General features: G+C 38.1%; 2 protein-coding genes across 3 annotated transcripts in view; one reads left to right on the top strand and one right to left on the bottom strand.

Moving 5' to 3' along the window:
* Filip1l (filamin A interacting protein 1 like) overlaps window positions 1-15,987 on the top strand; it is a 235,639-nt gene extending 219,652 nt beyond the window's left edge. The window contains exon 6 of the mRNA XM_048346494.1: window positions 15,362-15,987. Within this exon, the coding sequence (XP_048202451.1) occupies window positions 15,362-15,556 (195 nt within the window). The 3' untranslated portion in view covers window positions 15,557-15,987. The remainder of the gene's footprint in view (window positions 1-15,361) is intronic.
* Cmss1 (cms1 ribosomal small subunit homolog) overlaps window positions 1-24,642 on the bottom strand; it is a 299,555-nt gene extending 274,913 nt beyond the window's left edge. Inside the window, exon 1 of one of the 2 annotated variants that reach the window (XM_048346496.1) lies at window positions 24,436-24,642. In XM_048346496.1, the coding sequence (XP_048202453.1) occupies window positions 24,436-24,499 (64 nt within the window). In that variant the 5' untranslated portion in view covers window positions 24,500-24,642. The remainder of the gene's footprint in view (window positions 1-24,435) is intronic. The other variant, XM_048346495.1, reaches the window with a different exon arrangement.
* Between the last annotated feature and the right edge of the window lie 753 nt (window positions 24,643-25,395).

The following is a 25,395-nucleotide window of genomic DNA, read 5'->3' as shown; positions in this document are numbered from 1 at the left end:
AGAGGTAGAGTGCTAGCTTTGAGCAAAAGGAAGCCAGGGACACTGCTCAGGCCCTGAGCTCAAGCCTCAGGACTGGCAAAAAAAATAAATAAACAAATAACCAAGGCATTTAAACATCAGAGATTCTTGCCCATAATATTAACTACTCAGGATGCTGAGATCCAGAGAATCATGATTCAAAGCCAGCTCTTGCAGAAAAGTCCATGAGACTTTATCTTCTAAATAAACAGGAAAAAAAATCAGGGATGGAGGTGGCACTCAAGTGGTAGATCATCAGCTGAGCAACCAAGAAGCCATGCAAACTCTAAGATCCGAGTTAAAACCCAGGACCCATTAATAAATAAGCCAAAAGCCAAGCAAAAAGGGTTGAGAGTATGAATAGTTCAAGTGCTGCAGAGCTTGCCTTGAAAGTATGAGTTTCAGAGTTCAAACAAGAGGAAAAGAAAGAACAAAAGAAAGGAAGAAAAGAAGGAAAGAAGGAAGAGAAAAGAGAAAAGGAAAGAGGAAGGAAGGAAAGAAAGAAAAATCATTATAAGCCATAAAAAGTAAAACCATTCTTAATATAAGGACATTTTGTATTACTACAGATATAAAAGGATCTCTATACAGTATGAATAACCATCTGAAATAACTGTTACCAGAGTTTTGGAGGAGATAGGGTAGTAGAATACTTATACACACCTATAATATGTCTTAGGAATGTGACCTAAGCCTCAATATGAAATTTATTTAGATTTCAAATACATCTTATATACTTAGTCTGAGGGTACTTTTATGCAGCATTTTAAGATAATTTTGTTCATGAAACTGAATTTTATGGTATAGGTTTTCTATTTACAGTAAGTATTTACATGTAAGTGTTCATATTTTGGAGCATTACAGATTTCAGATTTTTGTTGTTGTTTGCTGGGTGGTTGGTTGATCTTGCTTTGTAGCCCAAGATGGCCTGGAAGTGATGTGTCAGTCTCTGAGCTCTGGGATTATAGGCCTGCACTACCCCATCTACCTTGGATTTCAGATTTTCAGAAGCTCAATCTATACTTGGTTCTACATATTGAAAGGTGATTATACTCTACACTATCTGGAAGGTCTCTAAAATTATATTGTACAGTGCCACAATATTAGGTATTGAGTCTTCATGGGACTCAAAGAATAAAATTAGGGGTACTCTGGGACAGTCTTAGAAAAGGGATGTTTTGATTTTTTTCTAGTGTTAAACTCTTGTAGCCTAAGGGTTATATGATTTACATTGACTGAAATATCAATACACATTTTTTTGTATCTACTATTTGCTAAATACAATTTTGGCCTAAGGACTAAATGATTGTTTTAGTGGATGAAATATAACTCCAGATAAAAATATTTTTGAAATTTCTTTGATACTAAATGATCTTCTTTAAAATACATTAGATAAATGGGGGAATGACTCTTTAAAATAACTTTTGCCACCACTTCCCTATACTTTGATTTCTGTTGTTAAGTTTTTTTTCTCAAATTAATAGTGTTTCTTTGCAATCCAAAAAGAAAAAGTAGACAAATATGTATATGCTACATATTTTTATAGATCAGTGTTTTACAAAGTAAATCAAGACAGCGGTATAAAACTCTCCTAATGTTATGTTCTTCCCACAAATATCAAACATGAATTTCTAGAAGGCATCTTCTTTAGATCTTGATTTTAACAAAATCCCATTTAGTTTCCATTTTAAAGTTAGAACTGCATTGCTTTAAAGAACATGTACATTAACAGCACAGGCTAGTGTTCTAGCATCCTCTTTCTGTCCCAAGAAGTATGACTACTCCCTCTAGTGGCTGGAATGACAGAGGCTTATTCTTCAGGTTTAATGGAAAGCTCAATAAAAATTACCATGTTATTGGCTGGAAGGATCCCTAGTTTCTTAAATATAGCAAAGTTTGAATTCCCAGTCTTCAGTTGAACTGTACCAGGCTTTTTGATACTTACAAAGCTTCTCTCCCAGATCATAGGCACTGAACCTATGCCACTGCTTGTAAATGGTCCAGAGAGCCAGGCACAAGAAAGACAAGTGGTTTGCTAAAGTTCCCAACTTTAATCTCTTTAAATTCATTTAAGCTCCAATCCTTTTTCTTTACAACTAATGTACCCTTTCCACTCTTAAAATTAAGTCAGTAGGGGATTTGTGCAGTCATATACATCAGAGAGGCCATCTACTACAGGCAAAATCATTTAGAATAAGGAATCCTTAACCCAGCCAAGTTACTAATACCTGAGTATTTTATAATTTGATAATAAATTGACACTTCACATGACAGCACGTACAAATCTGTCAACATTTCAACAAGACACCAAGTTTAACATGTATTTAACTATTAAAAATTCATCTAAAACAAATGCACTCTAGTAAACTTTTGGCATTATAGTCAGGTGTCCCAGGGAAATCCTCCTTACTTGTAATCTTATTTTATAATTTCTGTTAAAATTATTGGTCAACTTGGAAAGCAGAGTCTAAAGTATGGAGAATTTGAGGCCCAACATAATAAGATCCTGTTTCAAAAAACAAAATAAAATAAAACCAAAATAAATAAGACTTATCTGATTATCTGATTAGTTATATATATATATATATTTTTTTTTTTCTGGCCAGTCCTGGGCCTTGGACTCAGGGCCTAAGCCGCATCCCTGGCTTCTTCCCGCTCAAGGCTAGCACTCTGCCACCTGAGCCACAGCGCCCCTTCTGGCTGTTTTCCATATATGTGGTGCTGGGGAATCCGAGCTTCATGTGTAGGAGGCAAGCACTCTTGCCACTAGGCCATATTCCCAGCCCCATGTTATAATTTTTTGAAAACCTGAAACTAGTTTTGTTTTAGTGGGTTCTTTATCCCTCTCTTTAGCCAAATGGTATTGTATGGTTATCTTTGAGGAAGTACCTGTAAGAAACTTTTTTTATGGTACTGAAGATTTTAACTTAGGTCCATATGAGCTTCATCCCTAGTTCTTTTTTTCAGATCGGGTTTCTGCCCAGGCCAGCCTCAGACTAAAGTCTTCCCACCACTGTCTCCCAAGTTGCTTGTATAGTTACAGAACACCGCACAAAGATTGTTTTTGAGATAATATCTCTCTAAATTTTGCCCAGGCTGTCCTGGAACCTGGATCCTCCTATGTGTAACTCTTGAGTAGCTGACCTACAGATGGGCATCACATCATTGTTTTGTTATTAAGAGGCTACTCATGTTAAATAACAATGTATAAATATAGGCCCTATGGCCATTAAAAACCTTCCTCATTTTCTAGATAGATGTAGGTGGGTTTACAAATGGAAGTATTTCATTGTTCTGCAGTCTCTCAGAATTCAGAATGTTTTCTTCAAAGCATCATGGACACTAAAGTTCATGAGCTTTGTACCTACTACCATTCAACAAGGCAAGCACTATAGGAGACAAAAGATTCACTGTCATTCATAACCTGAGCAACAAAATGGGTCACAAAATAAAAGTATTGGATAAGATTTCATCAAGCAGAAAACTATATTTCTACCTATAAATTGGATGGAGATGGAGGAGGACTACGGTACATTAACAAGGCTTCATAAACAAAAAGTTAGGTAAGTGAAGTAACTGGGAGGTGAGCACACTACAAAGACAAACAAACAGAACATCAAAATCTAGCTCATGCCTGTTCCAGTGAGCTGCAAAGCCTTGGACAAGTCATTCAACCATTGTGAAATCTGACTTGGTGATATGTGGTTTTTACTTCCTACAATTTCTTAATTACCTTATGCTTTGTCACCTTTCTATAATCATGTAAAATTCTCCTAAGAATGAGGCTGGAGCATTAACAACAAAGCCAACAAACAGCATGATTTTGTTTTCCTTCAAAAATGATGTTTCTTTCCTCATTGTCTCCTATAAGTGTCATAACTACTAGTCTAAAGATTTGTTTCCTTCTCTTAAGACTATAAATTAATTTCTGTTAATCTTCATTACATCAGAGAAACAAGTTTTTCACTTTCAGGATTCCTAACAGCTTGGGTTTAATTATTTCCTTTTGGGGGAAGCTATGGGCTGTTCTATTCATTGTAGAATGTCTAGAAACATCTTTGGCCTCTTACTCACTAGATGCCACATGGAATCCTCCCAATTGAGATATATCTAAATGTTCTCTAGGAGGCAGAGTCACTGCCTGATTAAAATCATTGCACTAGAACTGACTCCATAAGCCAATTCTACTTTTACACAAGACAGACAAGAACTGAATAAATATAAGTATTAAGAGTTTAGAGCAAGAACAAGTTGGTTGGCTTGCGGGTTATGGGCTAGGTTTGAGAAGAGGAGAGATGTGAGCAGGAGCTAGAAAGATGAGGAAGCCTGGGATAAAGAAAGGACAAAAGGAGCCACCATACAGAGGTTCAGGGCAGGCAGGAATGTCCAAAGTCACGAGTGGTATAGTGTGGCTGAAGTTGAGACTGCTAGGGCAGGGATAATCCTAAAGGGCAGAGTCCTGTTAGATGGAAAATCTTTGAATACAGGGCTATGGAGCATTCTGTATACCTATAAACACTATAAAATATTTCACAACAACCCTAAAAAAAGGGTACTATGGCAATTTTACGCATAATTTTAAAAACCGAGTCTTAGGGAAAGATTCCAGGTCTTTCTCTTAGTATATGATAAACTGAGATGTGAATGCAGATCTGATTCTATTCCCATTCTCTTTCCATGACAAAACAGTGAGGAGCTACTTCATAGCTTTATAACTTGTATTTGTTCATTCCTGTTAAGTATGGTGACAGGTTGACTAACATTTCTTTCTTATGCCCCATGTGCTCCAGAAATCTGCCATTTTGGTCAGAACACTCAGAATGCCCCTTAACATATGCAGAGCTTCTCCCATATCTGCTGCTCTACATGGGTAGAATTCTCATTTCTCCTCCAATAAAGTAAAATAAAGACCGAAAGATCTAGCTCAAAGCTCATCTTGCTCACCTCTTTCAAAAAGTTCCATGACCATCATAGCAACAGTGATTGTCTCTCTTCCAATTCCCCCTGCATCCCTGAAGCCACTGTTAGGAAAACAAGTGGCAATGAATATGAGAGGACAAACCCCACATAATCAAAAAAGTGTGAAGACTGAACTGGTGGTAGAGCCACAGACAGCAAGACTACCTCATGTTCTCATCTTCAGAGAGATACTATTCAGAGAACACCAGAACTACAGTCAGTCAGTGTCTACTTCATTCTTAAGCAGGAGTCTATAAGCAAAGAGCACAAATGTCAATCATAAAGAAATGATCTTTAAACAGGCCATCAATAGCCTGTTCAGCTTCAAAGATGACTGAAGAAAAAGCATCAGAAGTGAGCAAAATGACCCATGGAACAAGTATCACAATCACAGACATCAGGGCTTCATAAGCAGGTGGCTGCCTTGACAGTCCTGGTAATGACTTAAGGCCTTCACAAAGTACAACCAAAAATCGAGGTCTAGTCACCATAAAAGAGAAGCATCACAACTCTGCCATTGCAGAAGACAGCTGTTTCCTAAGTTGTATTAACAGGATTTCAATTTCTGAAGCACTACCTTAACTTAGTAAAGAAAAACTAATACTCCAGTCTTTTTTTTTTTTTTTTCCTGGTCCCAGGGCTTCAATTCAGGGCCTAGGTACTGCCCCTGCCGCTCTATACTAAAGGCTAGCACACTACCACTTTGAGCCACAGCACCACTTCTGGCTTTTTCTGAGTAGTTTATTGGAAATAAGAGTCTTATAGGCTTTCTTGCCCAGACTGGCTTTGAATCACGATTCTCAGATCTCAGTCTCCTGAGCAGCTAGAATTACAGGAGTAAACTACCAGCATCTGGCTCCAAATCTTTTTTTTTTTTTATAAGCATTGTTTTAGGGCTTGACTTTACCAGTCTCAAAATCCTACTTATAATTCATAAGTACAATTGCTGCAAAGCAGGGATGCATCCTAAATCAAAATTGTCATTTCAAAGAAAAAAGTTCAAGTTAGCCTGGTCTCCCCTTCTCAACATATAAAGGCATATAAAAACTCCCTTCAACACAGCCACTCTTCAAACAACTCAAAGAAATTCCTTAAGAATGCATTACTGTTCATTCTTTGTGGATTTGCTGTTTTGGTTTTTTTTTTTTCTCTTACAGATTTTTTCATTCTCTTAGGCATCATGGAAAGAGTGATGGGCAGAGTAGGGATCAGGACAGTAGGCTGAGGACATCTGTATAGAAATATACAGAAGTGGCCCATTTCTTTCAATTAAAACTTTCCTCTGGTTATAAGTATAATACAAATGTATTACAAAAAAACTCAGGAAAATCAAGTATAGCTTCTCATTAAGAAGGGTAATGAGAGAACTATGTAAAACAATGGACAACTTTTGCTCTTATTTTGTTGTTAGACGCTTCTATAAAATAGGGCCTCGTGCCAGTCTTTACTCAGCCTGTCAATGAGAAAGGAAATTTTCTTTGAGGGGTGCATCCTGTCCCTACTGCCTGCCTCCATGCCAAGAAGTGGCAATCTCCCCAGAGTGCAAATCTATGTAATCTGTCTGCTCTGCCCAGACATAATGACTAAGGGAGCCAGAAAAGTCACTGGCAAAGAGGACAGGATTTCCTTTTCCTAAGCAGGCCAATCAGTACCTGGATAAGATTTCAGTCACTGCACATTGTTCAAGAAAGGGGAAGAAATGCTTTCACTAAGGGCTGTTTCCAACACTCCTAAAACTGTTACCAATAAGAACAAGTGGCTTTTTTGTAGGGTATATGCCTTGTGGTCATACAGTGAGCCCCAAAAAATTCATTTTCCCAGGCATTGGGAAAGGGATGTAGAAGTACTCCTGGTGGAAGAAGGGCAGCAAGTGAGGAGAAATTACATTTTCCTCCTAGATCATCTCAGCCACTTGAATGGTAATAATCTTTTTCTGATGATCCTCAAAATTTCAATGCTGCCAAACAGTTCCAAATGCAAACTCCACTTCAAACTTAGCAGGTACACAGAACTCTATACACTGTCTCCCTTGACCTGCTCTGTGTCCCACATCTGCTGATGCCCCATTATCTTACACATTACCCAGATTCAACATCTGGCAACCTTTATATACTGCTTTTCCCAGTTCAATTGAGCCACTATGCTCTGCTGTTTCTTTATTTTCTATAACTCCAATTAGTGCTGCTACTACTTCAGTTTTGAAGGGTTTGGTGGGGGGGGGGGGTTGTTTGTTTTGCCAGTCTTAGGGGACTGAACGCTGGGGCCTGAACTCTGTCCCTGGATTTCTTTTGCTCAAAGCTAATGTTCAACAGTTGAGCCACAGCACCCCTTCTAGCTTTTTCTGTGATTAATTGGAGACAAGAGTCTCAGGACTTTCCTGCTGGTGTCAAACCACATCCTCAGATTTCAGCCTCCTGAGTAGTCAGGATTACAGGTATGAGCCACTAGCACCCAGCTAACTAATCTCATTTTGAATCTTACTTTCATCCTAAATATTATTCAAATCACATTCTCTAGCATTCCCAAAATAAGCATTAGGTTACTCAGTGCCCAAATAACAGTGGTTCTCCTTCTTACTATGGCCTCTACCTCTGGCTCCATGTCCCTTTGAAACTCTGAACAGAATGTGGTGTTAACTCTCCCACATACCATTGAGCATCCTCACCTTGTACCATCGACTAGGTTATTTCTAGGCCTAGAATGATCTTCTCCCTTTGTTCCTCATATTCAATTTCTACTCGTTCCTCAAATGCCACTTCCTCTGGAAAATATTCCTTGTTTACACATTTTCTTGTGTTTCTAAAACACTACTGCTTTTACTTTAGTACAACATTTCATCTGCCTGGTGATAAATGTGCTACTTCCTTATACAGTAATCTCCATAGTAAGAATCAACTATCAATAAAAAAAGAAACCACACATCAATACTTCTCACATTTGGTCACTGACTAAATTTGTCAGAATCCCTTAGGATTCTAACACTTCCACATCTCTAGACCTGGATAATCCAATGCAGGAAACTGGCATCATCACAAGTCTTAGGTAGTTGCTAAGCATCTTAAGTTTAAGAATCAATGTCCCATACTACTGAGGATTGAAGTATTGCTAATAGTAGGTGCTCAAAAACACATGTCTAAAAATATATATCTGGTGGCCATAACAGGCTTGTATTTTTCTTTACATAGAATCACAGAATGTCAGGGTCAAAGGACATTATAAAGATCTTGTAGAACTGCTTGCTTGCTCATTGTGCATTTGTTTATTTTATTTATTCATTCATTTATTCAGCAGCTTTGGGGTCTGAACTCAGGGCCTTCCTTGTGCTTACTATGCAGGTACTCTAATCCTGCCAGTCTCTTTAGGCATTGGTTATTTTCAAGACAGGCTCTTTCTTTATCTGGGCTGACCCTGATAGTGAACTCTTATTTGTACTTCCCTATATTTCTGGAATTATAGGCATGAACCCATTGTATCTACTGGAACTCCCCCCATAGCTTGGGATGGTAGGTGTCATTCAGTCATTGGTTAAGACAGAGTCTAATGAACTTTTATGTCTGGGCTGGCCACACCTGTGATCCCCAGTATCTTCCTCCAAAGTAAGATTATAGGCTTGCGCCATCATGACTGTTGAACTGCTTCAGCTTTTTTTTTTTTAACATAAAAAATAGGTAAAAGGGGTAAGATGCCTATAGGTAAACTCTAGTTGCCTTATATTTTCTTGGGGGGCCTTTTATAGGTTTTTATTCTTCTTTTCCAGAGCTAAGGACCCAACCCGGGGCATTGTACTTGTCAGGCAAGTGCTCTTCTGTTGAGCTAAAATCCCCAACCTCACCTATAGATAAACTCTAAAAAGAAAAGATATACAACAGCCAGAACAATTAAGTGTCCTAAAGAAGGCAAACCATGTCTGAAAGGTCATTTTCTGGGCCAAAGGTAGTAAAAAATGTAGCCCAAGAATTGGCACTGTTTACCTCATTTGAACTCCTATACTTAGTAACCCATCTCCAGTAAATAAAGGTAGTGATAACAGAATAAGACATATAACAGAGAAGAAAGGTAAAACAATCAAATTAAGTTAGAATTATGATCAATTAGCATCTTAAGAATAAAGGGAAAGATAATGTTTGTAACAATACTTGGAATGAGTAAAGGACTTCTTCACAATATATGTGTAATCACTGTAAAATAGATTGCAAGTAAGAATTATAATCTCTAGATAAGATTACACAGGAAGAAACTGAGGTCTGTACAGGCTATGATTGCTCAGGGACATGTGACTAGTTGCTGCTAGACTATTTTTGGAATGGTGAGCCAAGTCTGTTTGGTTCCATGGCCTGTTCTCTAGTCACTAACCCAAGGTTATTAAAAAGATTAAATGAGTGCAATGAGGGAATATGAAAGAAAAAGGAGAAGAGAAAGAGTAGCAAAAAAAAAAAAAAAGTGAAAAGGCTGGACAAAAGAGAAACTTGACAAATGAATAAAAGAAAGGACAAAGAAGACAATTATTGAATATTAGTTTATATATATTTTTTTTATTTATTTATTTTTTTTTTGCCAGTCCTGGGCCTTGGACTCAGGGCCTGAGCACTGTCCCTGGCTTCTTTTTGCTCAAGGCTAGCACTCTGCCACTTGAGCCACAGCGCCACTTCTGGCAGTTTTCTGTATATGTGGTGCTGGGGAATCGAACCTAGGGCCTCGTGTATCCAAGGCAGGCACTCTTGCCACTAGGCTATATCCCCAGCCCCGTTGATCAGTTTTTTTTGCACTGGTTATTTATTTTTTTTTTTTTGGCCAGTCCTGGGGCTTGGACTCAGGGCCTGAGTACTGTCCCTGGCTTCTTTTTGCTCAAGGCTAGTACTCTGCCACTTGAGCCACAGCGCCCCTTCTGGCCATTTCCTGTATATGTGGTGCTGGGGAATTGAACCAAGGGCTTCATGTATAAGAGGCAGGCGCTCTTGCCACTAGGCCATATCCCCAGCCAAGATTAGTATATTTTAAAAATCGTATTTCTACATGCTGTGTTGGCACAAAATGTTAAGTAGCTTGATTAGAAAGAATCTGAAGACTTTATTGTAAGACTTTATTCTTGGTTATTCCCAATACTCAAGGTATAGGGGGAGAGAGAGAGAGAGAGAGAGAGAGAGAGAAAGAGAGAGACCCTGACTAGGTGACTAGGTACAACTACAAACAGCACCAATTTGCTCAATCCTTCACCTCAGAAACTGAACAACTATTCAGTGTTAGGTTAGTCATAGCAGTGGAACACTATTTCAAACCAAATATTTTCTCATGCAAGGCTAATGGGATGAGATAATCAAACTATAAGGTTTCCCTTTGAAGGATCTTTTGCCATATAAAATCATAATACTTTTAGTGACAAATTTCATTGCATGATAGTTCTAAGAAAAAAATAAAGCCAAAGCAACACAATGAATCTGCCAGATTCATTATCTTCTATTCCTTCCCCCCACCCCCAGCAAACACATAAATTAGCAATGATTTGCTAAACAGTAAGAAATGAAGATAGTAATATTTCAAGGATATTTTTCTCCAGTTTAGCATTTCCTCATTTTCATCACCACATGTAGCATTAAGATAAAAACAAAAATGTTAAAGAAAAAAATACTTTCATTCTGATAATACATGGCCTTGACCAAATGCACAGCTGGGTCCCCGGAAGTCAGGCGGTTCTGAATTTATCCCCTCACTGTCCACAAGTCAGAATGACCTGAAGTGGTTGGGCATCATGAACTTCTCAGGATCTATGGTTAACACTATGATGAGGGCCCTGAAGCCCCTGGAATGGAGCCCATGCCAGAAAGAACTGCCTTCTTACATAATATGTCGCCAATACATCACCAAAAAGTTCAAAGCACTTACAAAATTAATTTCCTTCTCAGGAAAGAAAACATCCTGGCTCCAGCTGTCTAACTAGATCTGATACCTTCCTCATAAATGCTGATTGTCTGACATATTTTAGATGCATGCCCTCTATGATAATGGGAAAGAACATAAGAATCACATGGAAATAGACTATAGAATTAAGACTGAATAAAACTGAAAACCACTACGTTTATTTCTTTTCATTAATAAGGCTCACTGCCACCTAATGACTCACTGCAACCAGGAAGTCATGTACATTGCTAGGTTTCTTTTTAGAACTAGTGGACAAAACAGGCCAGTATTTTTAGAATATAGTCCACAAATATACTTCTTTTCTTTCAACTGAAACCTAGACAAAACCACTGCCTCTGCCTCTTTGAACTCATTGTTTTCAGCCTTGTAATCCATTCCATACCTTCATGCTGAACTCAGTTTAAGGGTTTTCTTCTATGAATGAGCTTTCCAATTTGCTTAAGCTCCTCCAAGGCATCTGCTTTCTGATGAAACCCAGAAGCCTCTGAGGAAGGCATTCACTGTGTGGTCTTAAAAGAGCATGTGGCTCTTTTAAGAAATCTTCATAGATTTCTTTTTTTTTTCTTTTTTCAAATTTTTATTATTAAACTGATGTACAGAGAGGTTACAGTTTCATACGTTAGGCATTGGATACATTACTTGTACTGTTGGTAACCTCGTCCCTCATACCCCCCTTCCTCCTCCCCCTTTCCCTTTCCCCCCATGAGGTGTTCAGTTCACTTACACCAAACAGTTTTGCAAGTATTGCTTTTGTAGTTGTTTTTCTTTTTTTACCCTGTGTCTCTCAATTTTGGTATTCCCTTTCAATTTCCTAGTTCTAATACCAGTATACATGGTTCATAGATTTCTTTCAATATCCACTCCAAATTTGAAGGAGAGAGACTTTAATTGGAGCTATTTGGCATACTACTTTATAAAAATGATCCGAGATGACACATTATATGGCCCCATAGTTCATTTACTGAAACAAGTCTTACTATAAATTCATACAAAGCAAAAACAAACAAACAACAAAAACCATCACATCAGGTTTTAAGTTTTGAGAAAATGAAATTTAGGATTTTCCTTAAAAATGCCTGGTCTTTGCTGCCATCTATAGGTCAAAAGTCTGTGATGAACTCAGATACCAAGAAAATAAGAAAAATGTGCAACATCAATGGTTTGGAAACAACTCTTCAAAACAAACTCTAACTGGAGCCAAATGGTTTATTCAACAAATTTAACTACTTATGACCATCATTAAGAATTCATATGCCCTGACTCCGATCCTATACAATCTGTCATAGGTTCTGACAGATTCCAAGTCAAAGAAATCTTACATCTAAGGAAGGTTTTTTTTGTGTGTGTGTGTTTTGTTTTGTTTTTAACTATAGCAGGGTTTGTTTTGCAAAATGTAGTAGCCTGAATACCCACATAATAATAAATCATCCTGGGAGTTTGTTTAAAATATGTATTTCTGTACATCCATAGACAAATGAACTATAATTCCTAGGAGAAAGCCTAGGAATCTGAAATTTAAATAGAACAGAAATAGATTTTTTTTTTTTTTTTGGCCAGTCCTGGGGCTTGGACTCAGGGCCTGAGCACTGTCCCTGGCTTCTTCCTGCTCAAGGCTAGCACTCTGCCACTTGAGCCACAGCGCCACTTCTGGCCATTTTCTGTATATGTGGTGCTGGGGAATTGAACCCAGGGCCTCATGTATAGGAGGCAAGCACTCTTGCCACTAGGCCATATCCCCAGCCCAGAAATAGATTTTTGTACACTAAATTGAAGAACCAATCTAAGTCTAAAGTTTTACAAAGTTAAAAACATCACAAAGACCTATTTTGGAAAGGCTATTATTAATGCTATGTTCACAACACCAGTAAACCTGGTTAGTCTATCCTTGATTTCAACTACAGTTTCTACTGCTCATGTTGGATGACATAGCTGATAAAGAAATATCCCACTGGCTTCCATTTTGTTTTACTATTATTTAGTGTTGCCTTTTTCTAGAAAATTTAGAGGAAAGCAAAAGTACTATATATGTACATACATGTATATAAACACACTAATACACATACATATACACACATATATGCAAATCATGTTGAGCATCTGTAATCTAAAATCTGAATTCCAAATGCTCTAGAATCTGAAATATGAGCATCAACATGATGTGGAAAATTATTCACCTGACCTTTTATGAAAAATCACAGCCAAAATACTAGCATAAAATTTGATACACTAAAATACTATACAAAATTACCCAAAAATCTTGCATATTTAGACTTGGGTCCCATCTCCAAGGTACCAACCTAGGAATATACAAATACATCACAATCTGAAAAAAAAATCTGATAACCAAAATACTCCTGGTCTTAAGTATTCAAATAAAGGATACTGAGCCTGTAGCACATTTCTAAATAGATATTTTCTTGTATCTTCAAAAGCACCATAGCTTACAGCATATTTTCATGTAAATATACAACTTCATTGCTGGATTTTAAATAAATTTTATTATTATCTTTATCTAAAGGAGTTGCCACTTAACAAGGCAGTTTATGGATATAATATATCTTGATCATGGCTAAAGTTTTTAACTAACAAGAAGACAAATATCCTTGCTTTGCTGATTACTTATGAACATAGACAAGATCTCTAACAGTAAAATGACTAAGTCACAGGGCATGAGCTTTAAAGTTCTTGATACATATTGGCACACTGCTTCCTTGATCACTGTTGAAACTGCCCATCTAATCAAACTTTACAGAGGCACTGTGTTTTGTTACTATTAAATTTAAAAAGCCTTGCCTCTTTTGAGAGGTTAAAAACACTGATGCTGCACTTCAGCAATAAAGAGAAGACCTCACAAGGTCAAGTTGAAAGGTAAGAAGAGCATTTACATAAAGAGGTGACTGAACATCAACATATCATTTGTTATGTTTCCATGTAATTTTAAAACATCAGTAGACTACTGAAGCCCAAATCCTCTTTTAATACCTATGCATAAACAAAATTGGCAAAATGTAACAAAGAAAGTTCATTCCCCATGTGGTTCATCTGTCATAAAAGACTCATATTTGAAACAACCTAAGTCACTACGAAAGGTTGGGGGCATTTTAAATATTACAACAAAGCTCTAAATGCATTATGCAGAAGATCATATGTTTGTAGCCTCTCATAAAAGAACACTTCTACAACTTAATAGTTACTTTAGTTAGAAATTACAGGGATAAACGCCTAATCTGTTTCACACTGAGCACCTTTTATACTTTTAGTTCAGTAGATTTGAAACTCTTTACCTTGATTTAAAGCACCCAAGAAGAAATGCATGTTATACACAACTAGTATAAATGCAGACACACAGGTACACAAGCATAAACTGATATGAGAGTCCCCAAACAGTACTTACTCTTAGTGTATGTAGTGTGTTCTACTGTATTCCATTCTTGTCCATTCTATTTATCTTATATACCTAATATTAATAAAGAGAGAAGAATCTACTACTTTTTGACCAGATGTGCAATGATTAAGAGTTAAGACGCTTGGTAACATCAGAGTGCATTTCTGGGATGCTGAAAAAGTAAATATGTACATGAAAAGATACAGAAACCTCACTTTATTAGTACAAAAAATGTGAAAACCCATTTATATAGGTATATAAGATGGGCTTCCAAATACATATTTATGAACTCAGAAAAAGAATGATGGGAAAAGACTAACTCTACCTTCATTTAGCTGAGAATATCTCATCTCTTTAATATCATGCATTCTTATCCAAAAGCATGTTTTTCCTTTAAATAACAAAAACAAAGAGTACATTTCTAACCTACACCTTTAATCTAGATCATTCAACCTATCTGTGATTCCTCCCTCATTCCTCGTTAGTCAGTGAGCAAGTACTAAGAGAACTCTACCTCCACAATATATCTATCTCCCTTTAAGCCCACATTCCTAGTCACCCCATAAAATCAGGTACAATTTCTCCTATTTGGTTCCAATCTAAATTCCCATTCTACCTTCCATATACTATCTAATTTGAAGCTACTTCACTTCCTCAACTGTGTTTGACATTTTCCTACTTCAAAGTCACTGACAAGTCCCTCAAAAGCATTTCCTTATTCTGGAATGCTCTCCCTCATTCCTGCTAATTCTTCATAAAGCTTCTAGACTGGTGTTGGAATTAATCTTAGTCTGGCATTCTCGTGGCTCTTTATGGATCACTACATTTATCTATTATTATATATTCTGGTTGCCAGAGAATAGAAAACATAACCTAGTTATCTATGTATCAACCATTATCTACCTTAAAGGCCTCTTACATATCACATATCCAAAATGAGCTGGGAGAACTGCTTTACTGAATTTTTTCCCTCAACCTGACATGTTCCCAGTGCTTTCAAATCCTCCACACTGTGTATTGAACATGTCTGCTTTTCCATCAAGTGTACCACTAACTACATTTTGTTCTTTGGCTTAATTCAAGATCAAGGAAGTACGCAAGCAGAGCATCCCAACACGGATCCCGAAACCAAAATCTCCAGGCATCACTAGGATTTCTACTAGGGCCCCCCCAGAGGCTATGAATAATAAGCCTGTTAACAAAACTGGCTTCAGGAAGCTGCACATCCTAAGGACTGTAAGCTCTAATACATACCTCCACATGGGAGGAAAAAGGTAAGGCATACTGACTTATATCTGGATACTTTCATCTACAGAAATATCTGGAAAGCTAAATTATCACTGTGGAAGACTAGAGATGAATGGCCATGTCTCCAGGAAACAGAGAAGGAGCAAACTATCTGATACTTCACTCACAAGTTAGTGGACCTGGTAAAAAGTAACTTCAAAGAATAGCATAACTATAATCACTTCATCTCTATACATACATAAACCTATATATTCACAAACACAGACTCATGCCTCAACTCTATGCAATTCCTCAGGCTACCTGTATGAAACCCAAATCTGAACAATATCATGTGTTGTGATAGCAGTGGATTTACTACAATAGTTTGAGAATAAAGAAGTCATGAAGAAGTATTAATTCAGATGAATACAGAATAATTCAGGTGAATAAAGAAGAAAAAGAAGCTTCATTCAAGAAAGTCATATTTTGATCAAAATGACAGAACAATTACAGTCAAGCTTTAATGCCTAAAAAAGTGGTAATTCTCAGTTTTAAGGAAGCAAGAAAAATGAGATACAGCAGAATATATCTTTTGTGTGACACCTGACAGTGATCTTTTTGTGCACACACTTGACTGCTGATGTATAGCTTCCAGTCTCATTTTTTCTAGCTGTTTGCCCCTCTTATAAATATTATGCCACTGAATCATATAATTAGGCTTGTAAGACAAATCATTTTAGATTAGTACTATTGCCTCCTATAGCAATTAGGGCATATGAAAATCCAAGGTCAATAATTCTGAGATCTTTAGAGAGATATGAATCAGTTTATCATTTCATAGAGCATTTTTTACTCATATCTCTACCCTAAGTCAGAACTATAGAAAAACAAGAGTTGATTAAACAAAAGCTGGAGAATAGGAGACTCAAATTTTAAGTCTACATTTTCACTCATGGATCACTGAGCTTGGTATTCAACAATCTAAGATTTGAATTTCCAATATGTAAAATAAGAAAGCAGAATATTTTTCAATTACAGTAAGTCATAAATATACCTACTGCCTGAAGGTTGAGCTCAAACAGCCATCCATTGGTGGGATATAATCTATGACAGTAATCTAAAGTTACTCTGCTTATCACACTAAAAACTCTCATTAAATCAAAAGGAAGGTGTGCTTATAATTCATTGTGAACAAAGTAACACAGTATTTTAAAATAAGACTTATTTGACAGATAAAAGTTGAATATTGCCAGTGTGCCAGTGGCACACACCTGTAATCCTAGCTACTCATGAGGCTGAGCTCTGAGGGTTTTGGTTCGAAGCCAGCCTAGGCAGAAAAGTCCCTGTGAGACTCTTATCTATGCTATGGCTCAAGTGGTAGAAGGCTAGCCATGAGCACAAAGAGGCTCAGGGACAGTGCCCAAGCCGTGAGTTCAAGCCCCACAACCGACCCCCCCCCAAAAAAAAAAACCACACAAAGTTAAACATCACAATTTCAAAAGCCTGTGAGGAGAAGAAAACCCAATAAAGAACAAAACTCAACATTTTTGTGACCTGTCACTGAAAACTGGAGGACTCTGGAATAGTCTAAAGGATGCCTTAGCGAGCTTCCTGGGATGAAACCAGCAGAGTAGCAGCAAAACAACTGCTATTTCTTATGTTCATCTAGCTAAACACTGATGCCACTGTACACCATCCAGAGTCCATCTAATTTCAAAAAAGAGGCGAAAGAGTTGGAAGGCTGGGTCTTTTTTTTTTTTTTTTTTTTTTGCCAGTCCTAGGCCTTGGACTCAGGGCCTGAGCACTGTCTCTGGCTTCTTTTTGCTCAAGGCTAGCACTCTGCCACTTGAGCCACAGCGCCACTTCTGGCAGTTTTCTGTATATGTGGTGCTGGGGAATCGAACCCAGAGCTTCATGTTTTAGAGGCAAGCACTCTGGCCACTAGGCCATATCCCCAGGCTGGATCTTATCAAGTTATGCAAGCCGAAGAAGGATAATGTATTATAGTCCCCATCAGCAGGTGGCAGAGGGAGAAGGTGGGGAGGACCAGTGAATACAAAGAATAAAATGAAAAAATCAAAGTTAAAGGAGTTAACAGAGTAGTAGAAGAAGGTGAAGAAAGTGAAGAAACTCTGTGTACATGTGTACAGGATATTTGGCATTTTACCTGAGATAAATAGGGTATTTGACAACTCTGGAGTGAATGAAAAATAAGTACAAGAGGTAGAGAAGAGCTATTCAGTTAAGGCATAGGTGAGAAACTGTGCTAAAAGATGATAATGAAGTATACCAGAGCTACAAAATTAGTTATTCCTGGTAATATTCAATATTGTGGATTACACAATGGCAAGAAAAGTATTGGAGCCTCTAGAGAGAAAACAGATTTTTTATAAAGCACAAAACAAGCCAGGATGCATACCTGTAATTCCAGCACTCGGGAGGCAAAGGAATGATGATCATGGATCATGAGTTCAAGGCCTGCCTAGGCTACACAGGGAGATTCTGTTTCAAACAGATACCTAAGGATTGGGGATTGCACTTCCCTGGTAGAGGACTTGGATAGTATACACAAAGCCCTGGGTTTGATCCACATGTGTGTGTGGCAGGGTAGGAGGAGTGCAGTGATAGAGAAGGGCAGCATAGAACTAGAAATTCCAATATGTGCCAACAATGTCTTTAAATAGACATAAAAATGTTGCCTTGAAGAGGAACACAAAACATGTTACACATTGGAGATTTTAAAAATTGTTTTCTACCTGGACACTACCTAAACATTGTAGGATATGCTGGTCTAAGTTCAAGAACAAGACATAAAAAGGACAAGATATTGTTCAAAGCACTAAAAAAAGTTATAAAAGAATGGACAATACTATAGTTACTAGCAAAGATTTAACTTCAAAGGGTAAAAAAGTTCTAATCTCAGTGTGATGAAGTCTTTAAAATAATGTTCTATTTTAACAAAAGGATTATCAACCAAAACAGAGATTAATGACAAGCAATATGCAATCGAGTAAAAGTTAAAATACAACTAAGAATTGAAGAGTACTATTTGGAATTCAAAAAAGTGGTGTTTGACTTACACATAACACAATTATAAGAGAATCCTGCTACCTGAGTATTATACTACTTCCGCTGAGAAACCTTTCTGAAGAACAAAATAAAGAAAGAAACTGTTCCAGGCTGGGCATGCTGGTGCAACTTGTAATCCTAGTTACTGAGGAAGTAAAGATCAGGAGGATCGAGGTCTGAGAGCACCCGAAGCAAAAATGTGAGAGCCTACCTGAAAAACAACAAAAGTAAAAAAGGGCAGGGGGTAAGGCTCAAGTAGTAGAGCATTTGTCTTCCAAGCACAACACAAGAAACTGTTCTAATAATTCTAGACTGTTTAACTAAATTTTGAAAAACAGATTAATGTCCAATTGAATGAAAACAAGGGAAATCTGTTACAAAACCTTTGATTTATTTAGCTTCATTGATCTTGGAGCTACTCTTCTTAAAACTTTTTGCAGTCAAGTATGTATCTGATTGCAACAGAAATTTATCAGTTATAATGTATGGCTGATAATTAGGAACTGAGTAATAGAATAACTAATAAAAACCACAACTTTCTCCAGGACATATTTCAAATTCCTTCTTAAAAAGTATGGCGTAAAATTTAGGGTCTGAGTTTGAGGCTGGGAAAGGGTATGCAAACTCTGCTAAGTAGGCCAAAGTAAACCTAATGCCAGATTTTGTATTTTTTCAATATTTTAAATGTTGAAAAAACTATTTTATGATGTGTAAATTACATAAAATTCAAATTTCATTGCTTATAAATAAAAGTTTTATTCGAACACAACCATATTCATTTACATGTTTATTATTTATAATTGCTTTTATGCTGCAACAATAGAACTGAACAGTTCCAATAAGAACTGTCACATCGGGGCTGGGAATATGGCCTAGTGGCAAGAGTGCTTGCCTCATATACGTGAGGTTCGATTCCCCAGCACCACATATATAGAAAATGGCCAGAAGTGGCGCTGTGGCTCAGGTGGCAGAGTGCTAGCCTTGGGCAAAAAAGCCAGGGACAGTGCTCAGGCCCTGAGTCCAAGGCCCAGGACTGGCAAAAATAAGTAAGTAAGTAAATAAATAAATAAATAAAAGAACTGTCACACTGATAAAGCCTTAAGTATTTATACTTAATTCTATGCAAGATGGAGAACATGACAATATTGTGGTATGCTTATTAAAATATATATTTCTATCAATGTCTCTCAACTGTTAAACTGAAGAACTTCAGATTAAGAACAGATGAAAGGCAAGATGTGATGGTGAACTGAGGCAGGAGGATTTCAAGTTCAAGGTTAGCCTGGGTTGTACTGAAAGAAAAAAGAAAAAGAGATGAAATGGTTTGTGCCACAAAATAAGGTATCACTGTTAAATATAAGGGGGAAACAGAAGTATCTGTAGGCCTTCCACATTCATAAATACTATTTTCCAAGAGACTCATTCACATCTAGCAAAATTATAGCAAGAACCATTATATGATTGAGAGAAAGATATACACCTGTACCTTTAAACTTTCATAGGTATTGTCAAGAACCACTCAGTTATTTGCAAGGCTTATAGAAATTATATTACAGGGAAGTAAAACTAGCCTGTGAAGGTTACTTGAGACTTCCAATACAGAACAAGCACAAGTTATATCTTTACAAATATCTTTAATGTCTTATCTTTTCACCCTTCCCTTCCCCTTGCTTTTAAAAATTCATGTGCCTCTAATTTTCCTTATATATCTGTCTTAATGTTATTTGCATTTGTTTGCCATATCAATGTATAAATCAAGAAGAGCAATTATGTGTGAAAAAGCTGAGTGAAAGTTTGAGGCCCTTGTTCCAGTACCAGCAAGATAAGACACAGATAGATAGGAAGACAGACAGACTGATTGATTCTGGAAATGACATCCTAAAGTTGATTGTCCTTTGAGTGTTATCAGCACCTATTAAAATATTTTTAAGTCTGTAGTTTATATGCAGAGGCAATAGTTTACAACACTGACAAATCATGGCTGTCTATATATAAAATTGTTAGTATAGTTAGGCTCTAATGACTCAGGAGACTGAGATCGGAATCCAGGCCAATCTGGACAGAAATGTCTAAAATTCCGTTTTCAAAATAACCAGCAAAAAGCTGGGCTGAAGGCATTGCTCAAGTGGTACAGTGCTAAGTGAATAAGACCAAAACCTTGGTATCAGAGTAAAAAAGTACTATGACGATCTAACTTTGCTATGGGGGAAAAAAAAAGTAATTTGGTTTAAAGGAAACATCTAAGGTACTTCCAGAAGAAATTCAGTGTAAGTAAAGCAATGTGACTTGAAGAGATACTATAACAACAATAAAAATACTTAAAATATTACTGTGCTCATGTCAACAATTCCAACAAAAGCACCACATTGTTTCTAGATGACAAAAGTTTTTACTTATAAGAATTACTAGTTTGTTTACAAAGCAAGGGTCTGTTGTCTCCTGATAAAATGAAATCTAATTATGATTAGAATAAAAGGTGAATCAGATATTGTGATACAATGAAGACTACTAATGTAAGTTTTAAAAGAGACAGCAGCATTTACCAATCTGTCAAAGGCTTTTATAGGATTTTGACAACTCCTCTAGAAGACTAAAGCTCTTTATATGTAGACTTCTTAGGATGGGGTCTGCAAGATGGGGCTACATACTAACAGCTAAGTAAGAAATACTTAACACTCCTTATATACACCCAACTACTTACTCTCAGTCCTAAAGTTAAACCAAAGAATGCAGAGGCTGGATGCCATTGGTTCACGCCTATAATCCTAACTACTTGGGAGGCTGAGATGGGGAAGATTTCAGTACAAAGCTAGTTTGGGCATACACTAGACCAATTGCTGGACACAGTAATTACCTTAGCTAAGTGGAAGGTTCAGATCAAGATCACATTTCAAGTTCAACCTCAGCAGGAAAGTTTGAGACTCCATTTTAATGGAAGAAACTGGGCATGGTAAAATGCACTCAGCATCCCAAGAATGGCTGGAATGGAAAAGTAGGAAGATCGAGGTCCAGAAACATGTCTGGGTGAGAGTAAAGACTCTACTTCAAAAATAACCAGTGCGGGCTGGGGATATGGCCTAGTGGCAAGAGTGCCTGCCTCATATACATGAGGCCCTGGGTTTGATTCCCCAGCACCACATATACAGAAAATGGCCAGAAGTGGCGCTGTGGCTCAAGTGGCAGAGTGCTAACCTTGAGCAAAAAAGAAGCCAGGGACAGTGCTCAGGCCCTGAGTTCAAGCCCCAGGACTGGCCAAAAAAAAAAAAAAATAACCAGTGCAAAAAAAGTAGTGGAGATAGGACTCGGTGATAAGAGCATCTGCCTAGCAAGCAAGTGCAGGCTCTGAGCATAAACCCCAGTAGCAGACCAAAAAAGAAAACAAACAAGCAAACAAAAAAAGCAAGACAAAGAATGAGAACAAATTCACTGCTCACAGGGAGCTAATATTACAATGCCCATTAACAGAGAAATAACGGTTGGTGTTAAATGCTCCACTGAAGCTCTTAAGGTGAAAATGTATTAGAACTAGATACTCTAGACTGAAAGTGCCTGTCTGGTAGGTGAAGTTGAAATTGAGTTATTAATACTGAGTCAGTCATTCAAAAACCAGGACAATCAGAACACTTACTGCAAAAGGATAATGCGCTTGTCCTATTGAGGAAAATAATAAAAGCCATTGTTGAGGGGACAGTGTATATTAGTAGGGAGTAAATAACAGATAAGATAATCAGCCCATTATAATGAGTTTTATTCTGTATAATAGAGAAAAGCCAAAGTTTTGTCGTCTGATTTCTTTTAAAAGAGCTCACACCTCACCATTGGTGACCCTCAACAATTTTATTATGGGCCTTAATTCCAATCATCAGCAATAATGCCACCAATGGGGTACCAGACATCCCAAGTTGGCCAGGGTAGTCCTAGGAAAATTCTGATACCCTACTTATCCACTCTAAAAATGTCTAGCCTGAATGAAAAATTACATATCTACTTATATATTTTTAATCACTAACAGCTCTACAGAAGTTAATATACATGGAAGCAATTATTATTTCCATTAATTTCATTCTTTCCACTATCAAACCTCAACTGCCAGTTCCTATGTTCCATTGTGAAGTAGAACTTTGGCACAAAATGGCAGGTTCTCAAGGCCCATACAATCTTTAAGTTACATACCATCTCTAAGCCATAAGAAACAGATAAAACATAGTATGTTTCTTGCAGACTATAAACAGTAGCTATGTATATTATACAGATGTTGAAAACTGAATAACCAACAAACACTTGTTGCACAAAATGATGAAACTCCATGGATTTTTACCAGGAATGTGAATTTGTAGTAAGTGACGGGAAAGGTATTTCTTTTTATAGGCAAGTAATAATACAAAAAACTACAACACTTGGATCAGGGCCTTTGTCTCTATGGTCACGAAGAATGAACCCATGACACAGAGGAAGAGGTAAAAATAGCACAGAATTATTGAAGAAAAAGCAGAGCACCTGTTAGACAGGTGTCTTAAAGGTCGAGTTAGTAATGAGCTTCTAAGAGAGAGCTTCATGACTCTGGAGATCACTGGACAGCCTGTGGACCCAATTACTCGGCAGATGCAATATGTCTCCACATCCCCTGAACAGGCTCTTCATGCAGCAATTAGCTGGTCTCAATGGGTGCCCATTCTAACTCACATCTCTGGGATCCAATCATCCACTGTTATGTGCCAGTTTTCTCCTGGCAATCAATCCTGACATGATGCCAGGCCATAATAACATGATGTCTAGTGGCCTGAATATTGCATATAAGAGTGCTTTGGGCCATGGTGAAGGATGTAGGGGACTCTGTCCTGATGGCTTGCCTAATCAGGCTCCTTTTCTGCTCTCAATAGTATAATCTGAAATAGGAACCTGACATTTTTCAACTTGACCTCCAAAATATGCTTAACTTATTTTAGGCTGATCTTTCACCATTAACATAAAAAGAATCAAGAAATCTGAATTTGTCTACAAAATTGTTCGCAGAAAACACATATCAAGTGTTTATCATGTGCAGAAGTCCTGTGGACAACACAAATAGGATTCTAATTTTGGTCTTATCTTCATAAAGTAGAGCATAGAGAAGCAGACCTTGAAAAGAGATTTAAGAGAAAAGTAGTAATAATAATAATTGTATAATAAGCTTTAGGAACCTGAAGGCTTCCATAATGCAACATACTAAAAATTGTGCCAACTATGTTAGCTGAATTCTAGTTTTATTTAGATCTACATGAACTTATGAGTTACTTATCTAAGTCATGTTCTTTATATGTAAAGCAGGCAAGTTGAAAAAGACTTTCAACTAATGGTACACGTTACATGATAATGACAGCAAAACAAAAATTTATAGTTCGCATATATTATGTGCCAAGCACGGAACATAACTTACATTTATCTTCACACCAATTGTATGACTGGATATCATTACCTTTATTTTACAGATGAGGAAAAGGAGGAGAACGTATCAAGGGGTACTGGAGTCTCTCTGTGGATTGAAAAACTCTGAACCTAGGTCAGGAGTTACTTAGCCACTCTTCACGAGAACTGTTTTCTTCATCTAATTTCAAGGAGCAAGCCTCTTCCCACCCACCCCCAAAATGCAAAAGAAAATCAGGGCTGCGAAGAGTTCTCTCCTTGACTGGGGGATCTGAGGGAATGTCACACTTGTCTGTTTCACGGGTTACAAGTTCCTGGAGTCACTTCCCCCGCGAGGCTCGCACGTTCCCACGGCGGCGCTCAGCCAACACAACGCCCGGCAGAGCACGGACAGGCGCCGGCCCCAACACAGGTGTCCGAACCCTGAGGCCGGGCAAGAATGCAGGCAAAGTGAGTACCTGGGCTGCTGGCGGCTCCCGCCGGCTGGTGCTGCCACCATTCGTCTCCAAGATCATCTGCCATCCCTGTGGGACTCGACGTAAGCCGACTCTCGGGAAAAGGCGGCTGGGATGCGAGGCTGACAGAAAGCTGGGGCCGGCGTCACCACACGCGGACACCCCGCCCGGTCCTCGGACGCTGTCGTCCCCGCCCCTGGTGATGGCGTCATGAAGCTCCGCCCTCAACAGCCTCTCAGTCCATAGTAGTAGCTGATTCCACACGCACGCTGTTGGGGGCCGGGGTGGGGGGTGGAGGGACAGATCCTCCAAAAGTAAGACATAGCATGGCCCATGGAACGAAAGAAACGTTTTCAATATGTCTTCTAACTTTTATAAAACTATTTTATTTATTTTTTATTTTGCCGCAAAGATTGTGTCGAAAGTGTGAGAACTGATGCAAAGGTGATTTTTGCCCTGTGGGATTTCAAACAAAGTGCGGGCGGGGTGGGGGGAAACCGACCACGTGGGTGTGCTTTCCCTTCTCTGAGTTTGGACGTGTGGGTGTGTTTCGTACTGGAAAAGCGTGCGTGAGAGCTCGCGACGGTGAATGTTGGGCCATGGTTGTACACGGGGACACAGTGTGAAAAAAGAAAATGTGGGAACTCCGGGCACGGACGTATCCGACTCGAGAGTCTCCTCCCGCGGGCGCTCGGGATCGAGTTCCATCTCTCCCGCGCCTGCCTTCCGAAACCAAGAAGATGTTGCTTACCTTGGCTTCTTTTACCTGCAGGGCAGCTTCTAGTGTCGATGGAAAATGGCGGGGAGAGGAAAAGCTGCTTAGCGCGTACCCGGAACCACCTGAAAGTAACTGTGGCCATTACTTTTCGGGACAACCCTGGTTCTCGGGGCTATAACCCGTACGACATATAGTAATGCACTCTACATGCCTGATGACGTATTACAGGGCATCGTGGTTTAAAG

Source organism: Perognathus longimembris, chromosome 5 (genome assembly GCF_023159225.1).
Source record: "Perognathus longimembris pacificus isolate PPM17 chromosome 5, ASM2315922v1, whole genome shotgun sequence".
Taxonomy (NCBI): Eukaryota; Metazoa; Chordata; class Mammalia; order Rodentia; family Heteromyidae; genus Perognathus; species Perognathus longimembris.
The sequence above is the reverse complement of the archived record's forward strand: the minus strand, read 5'-3'. Positions and strand labels throughout refer to the sequence as shown.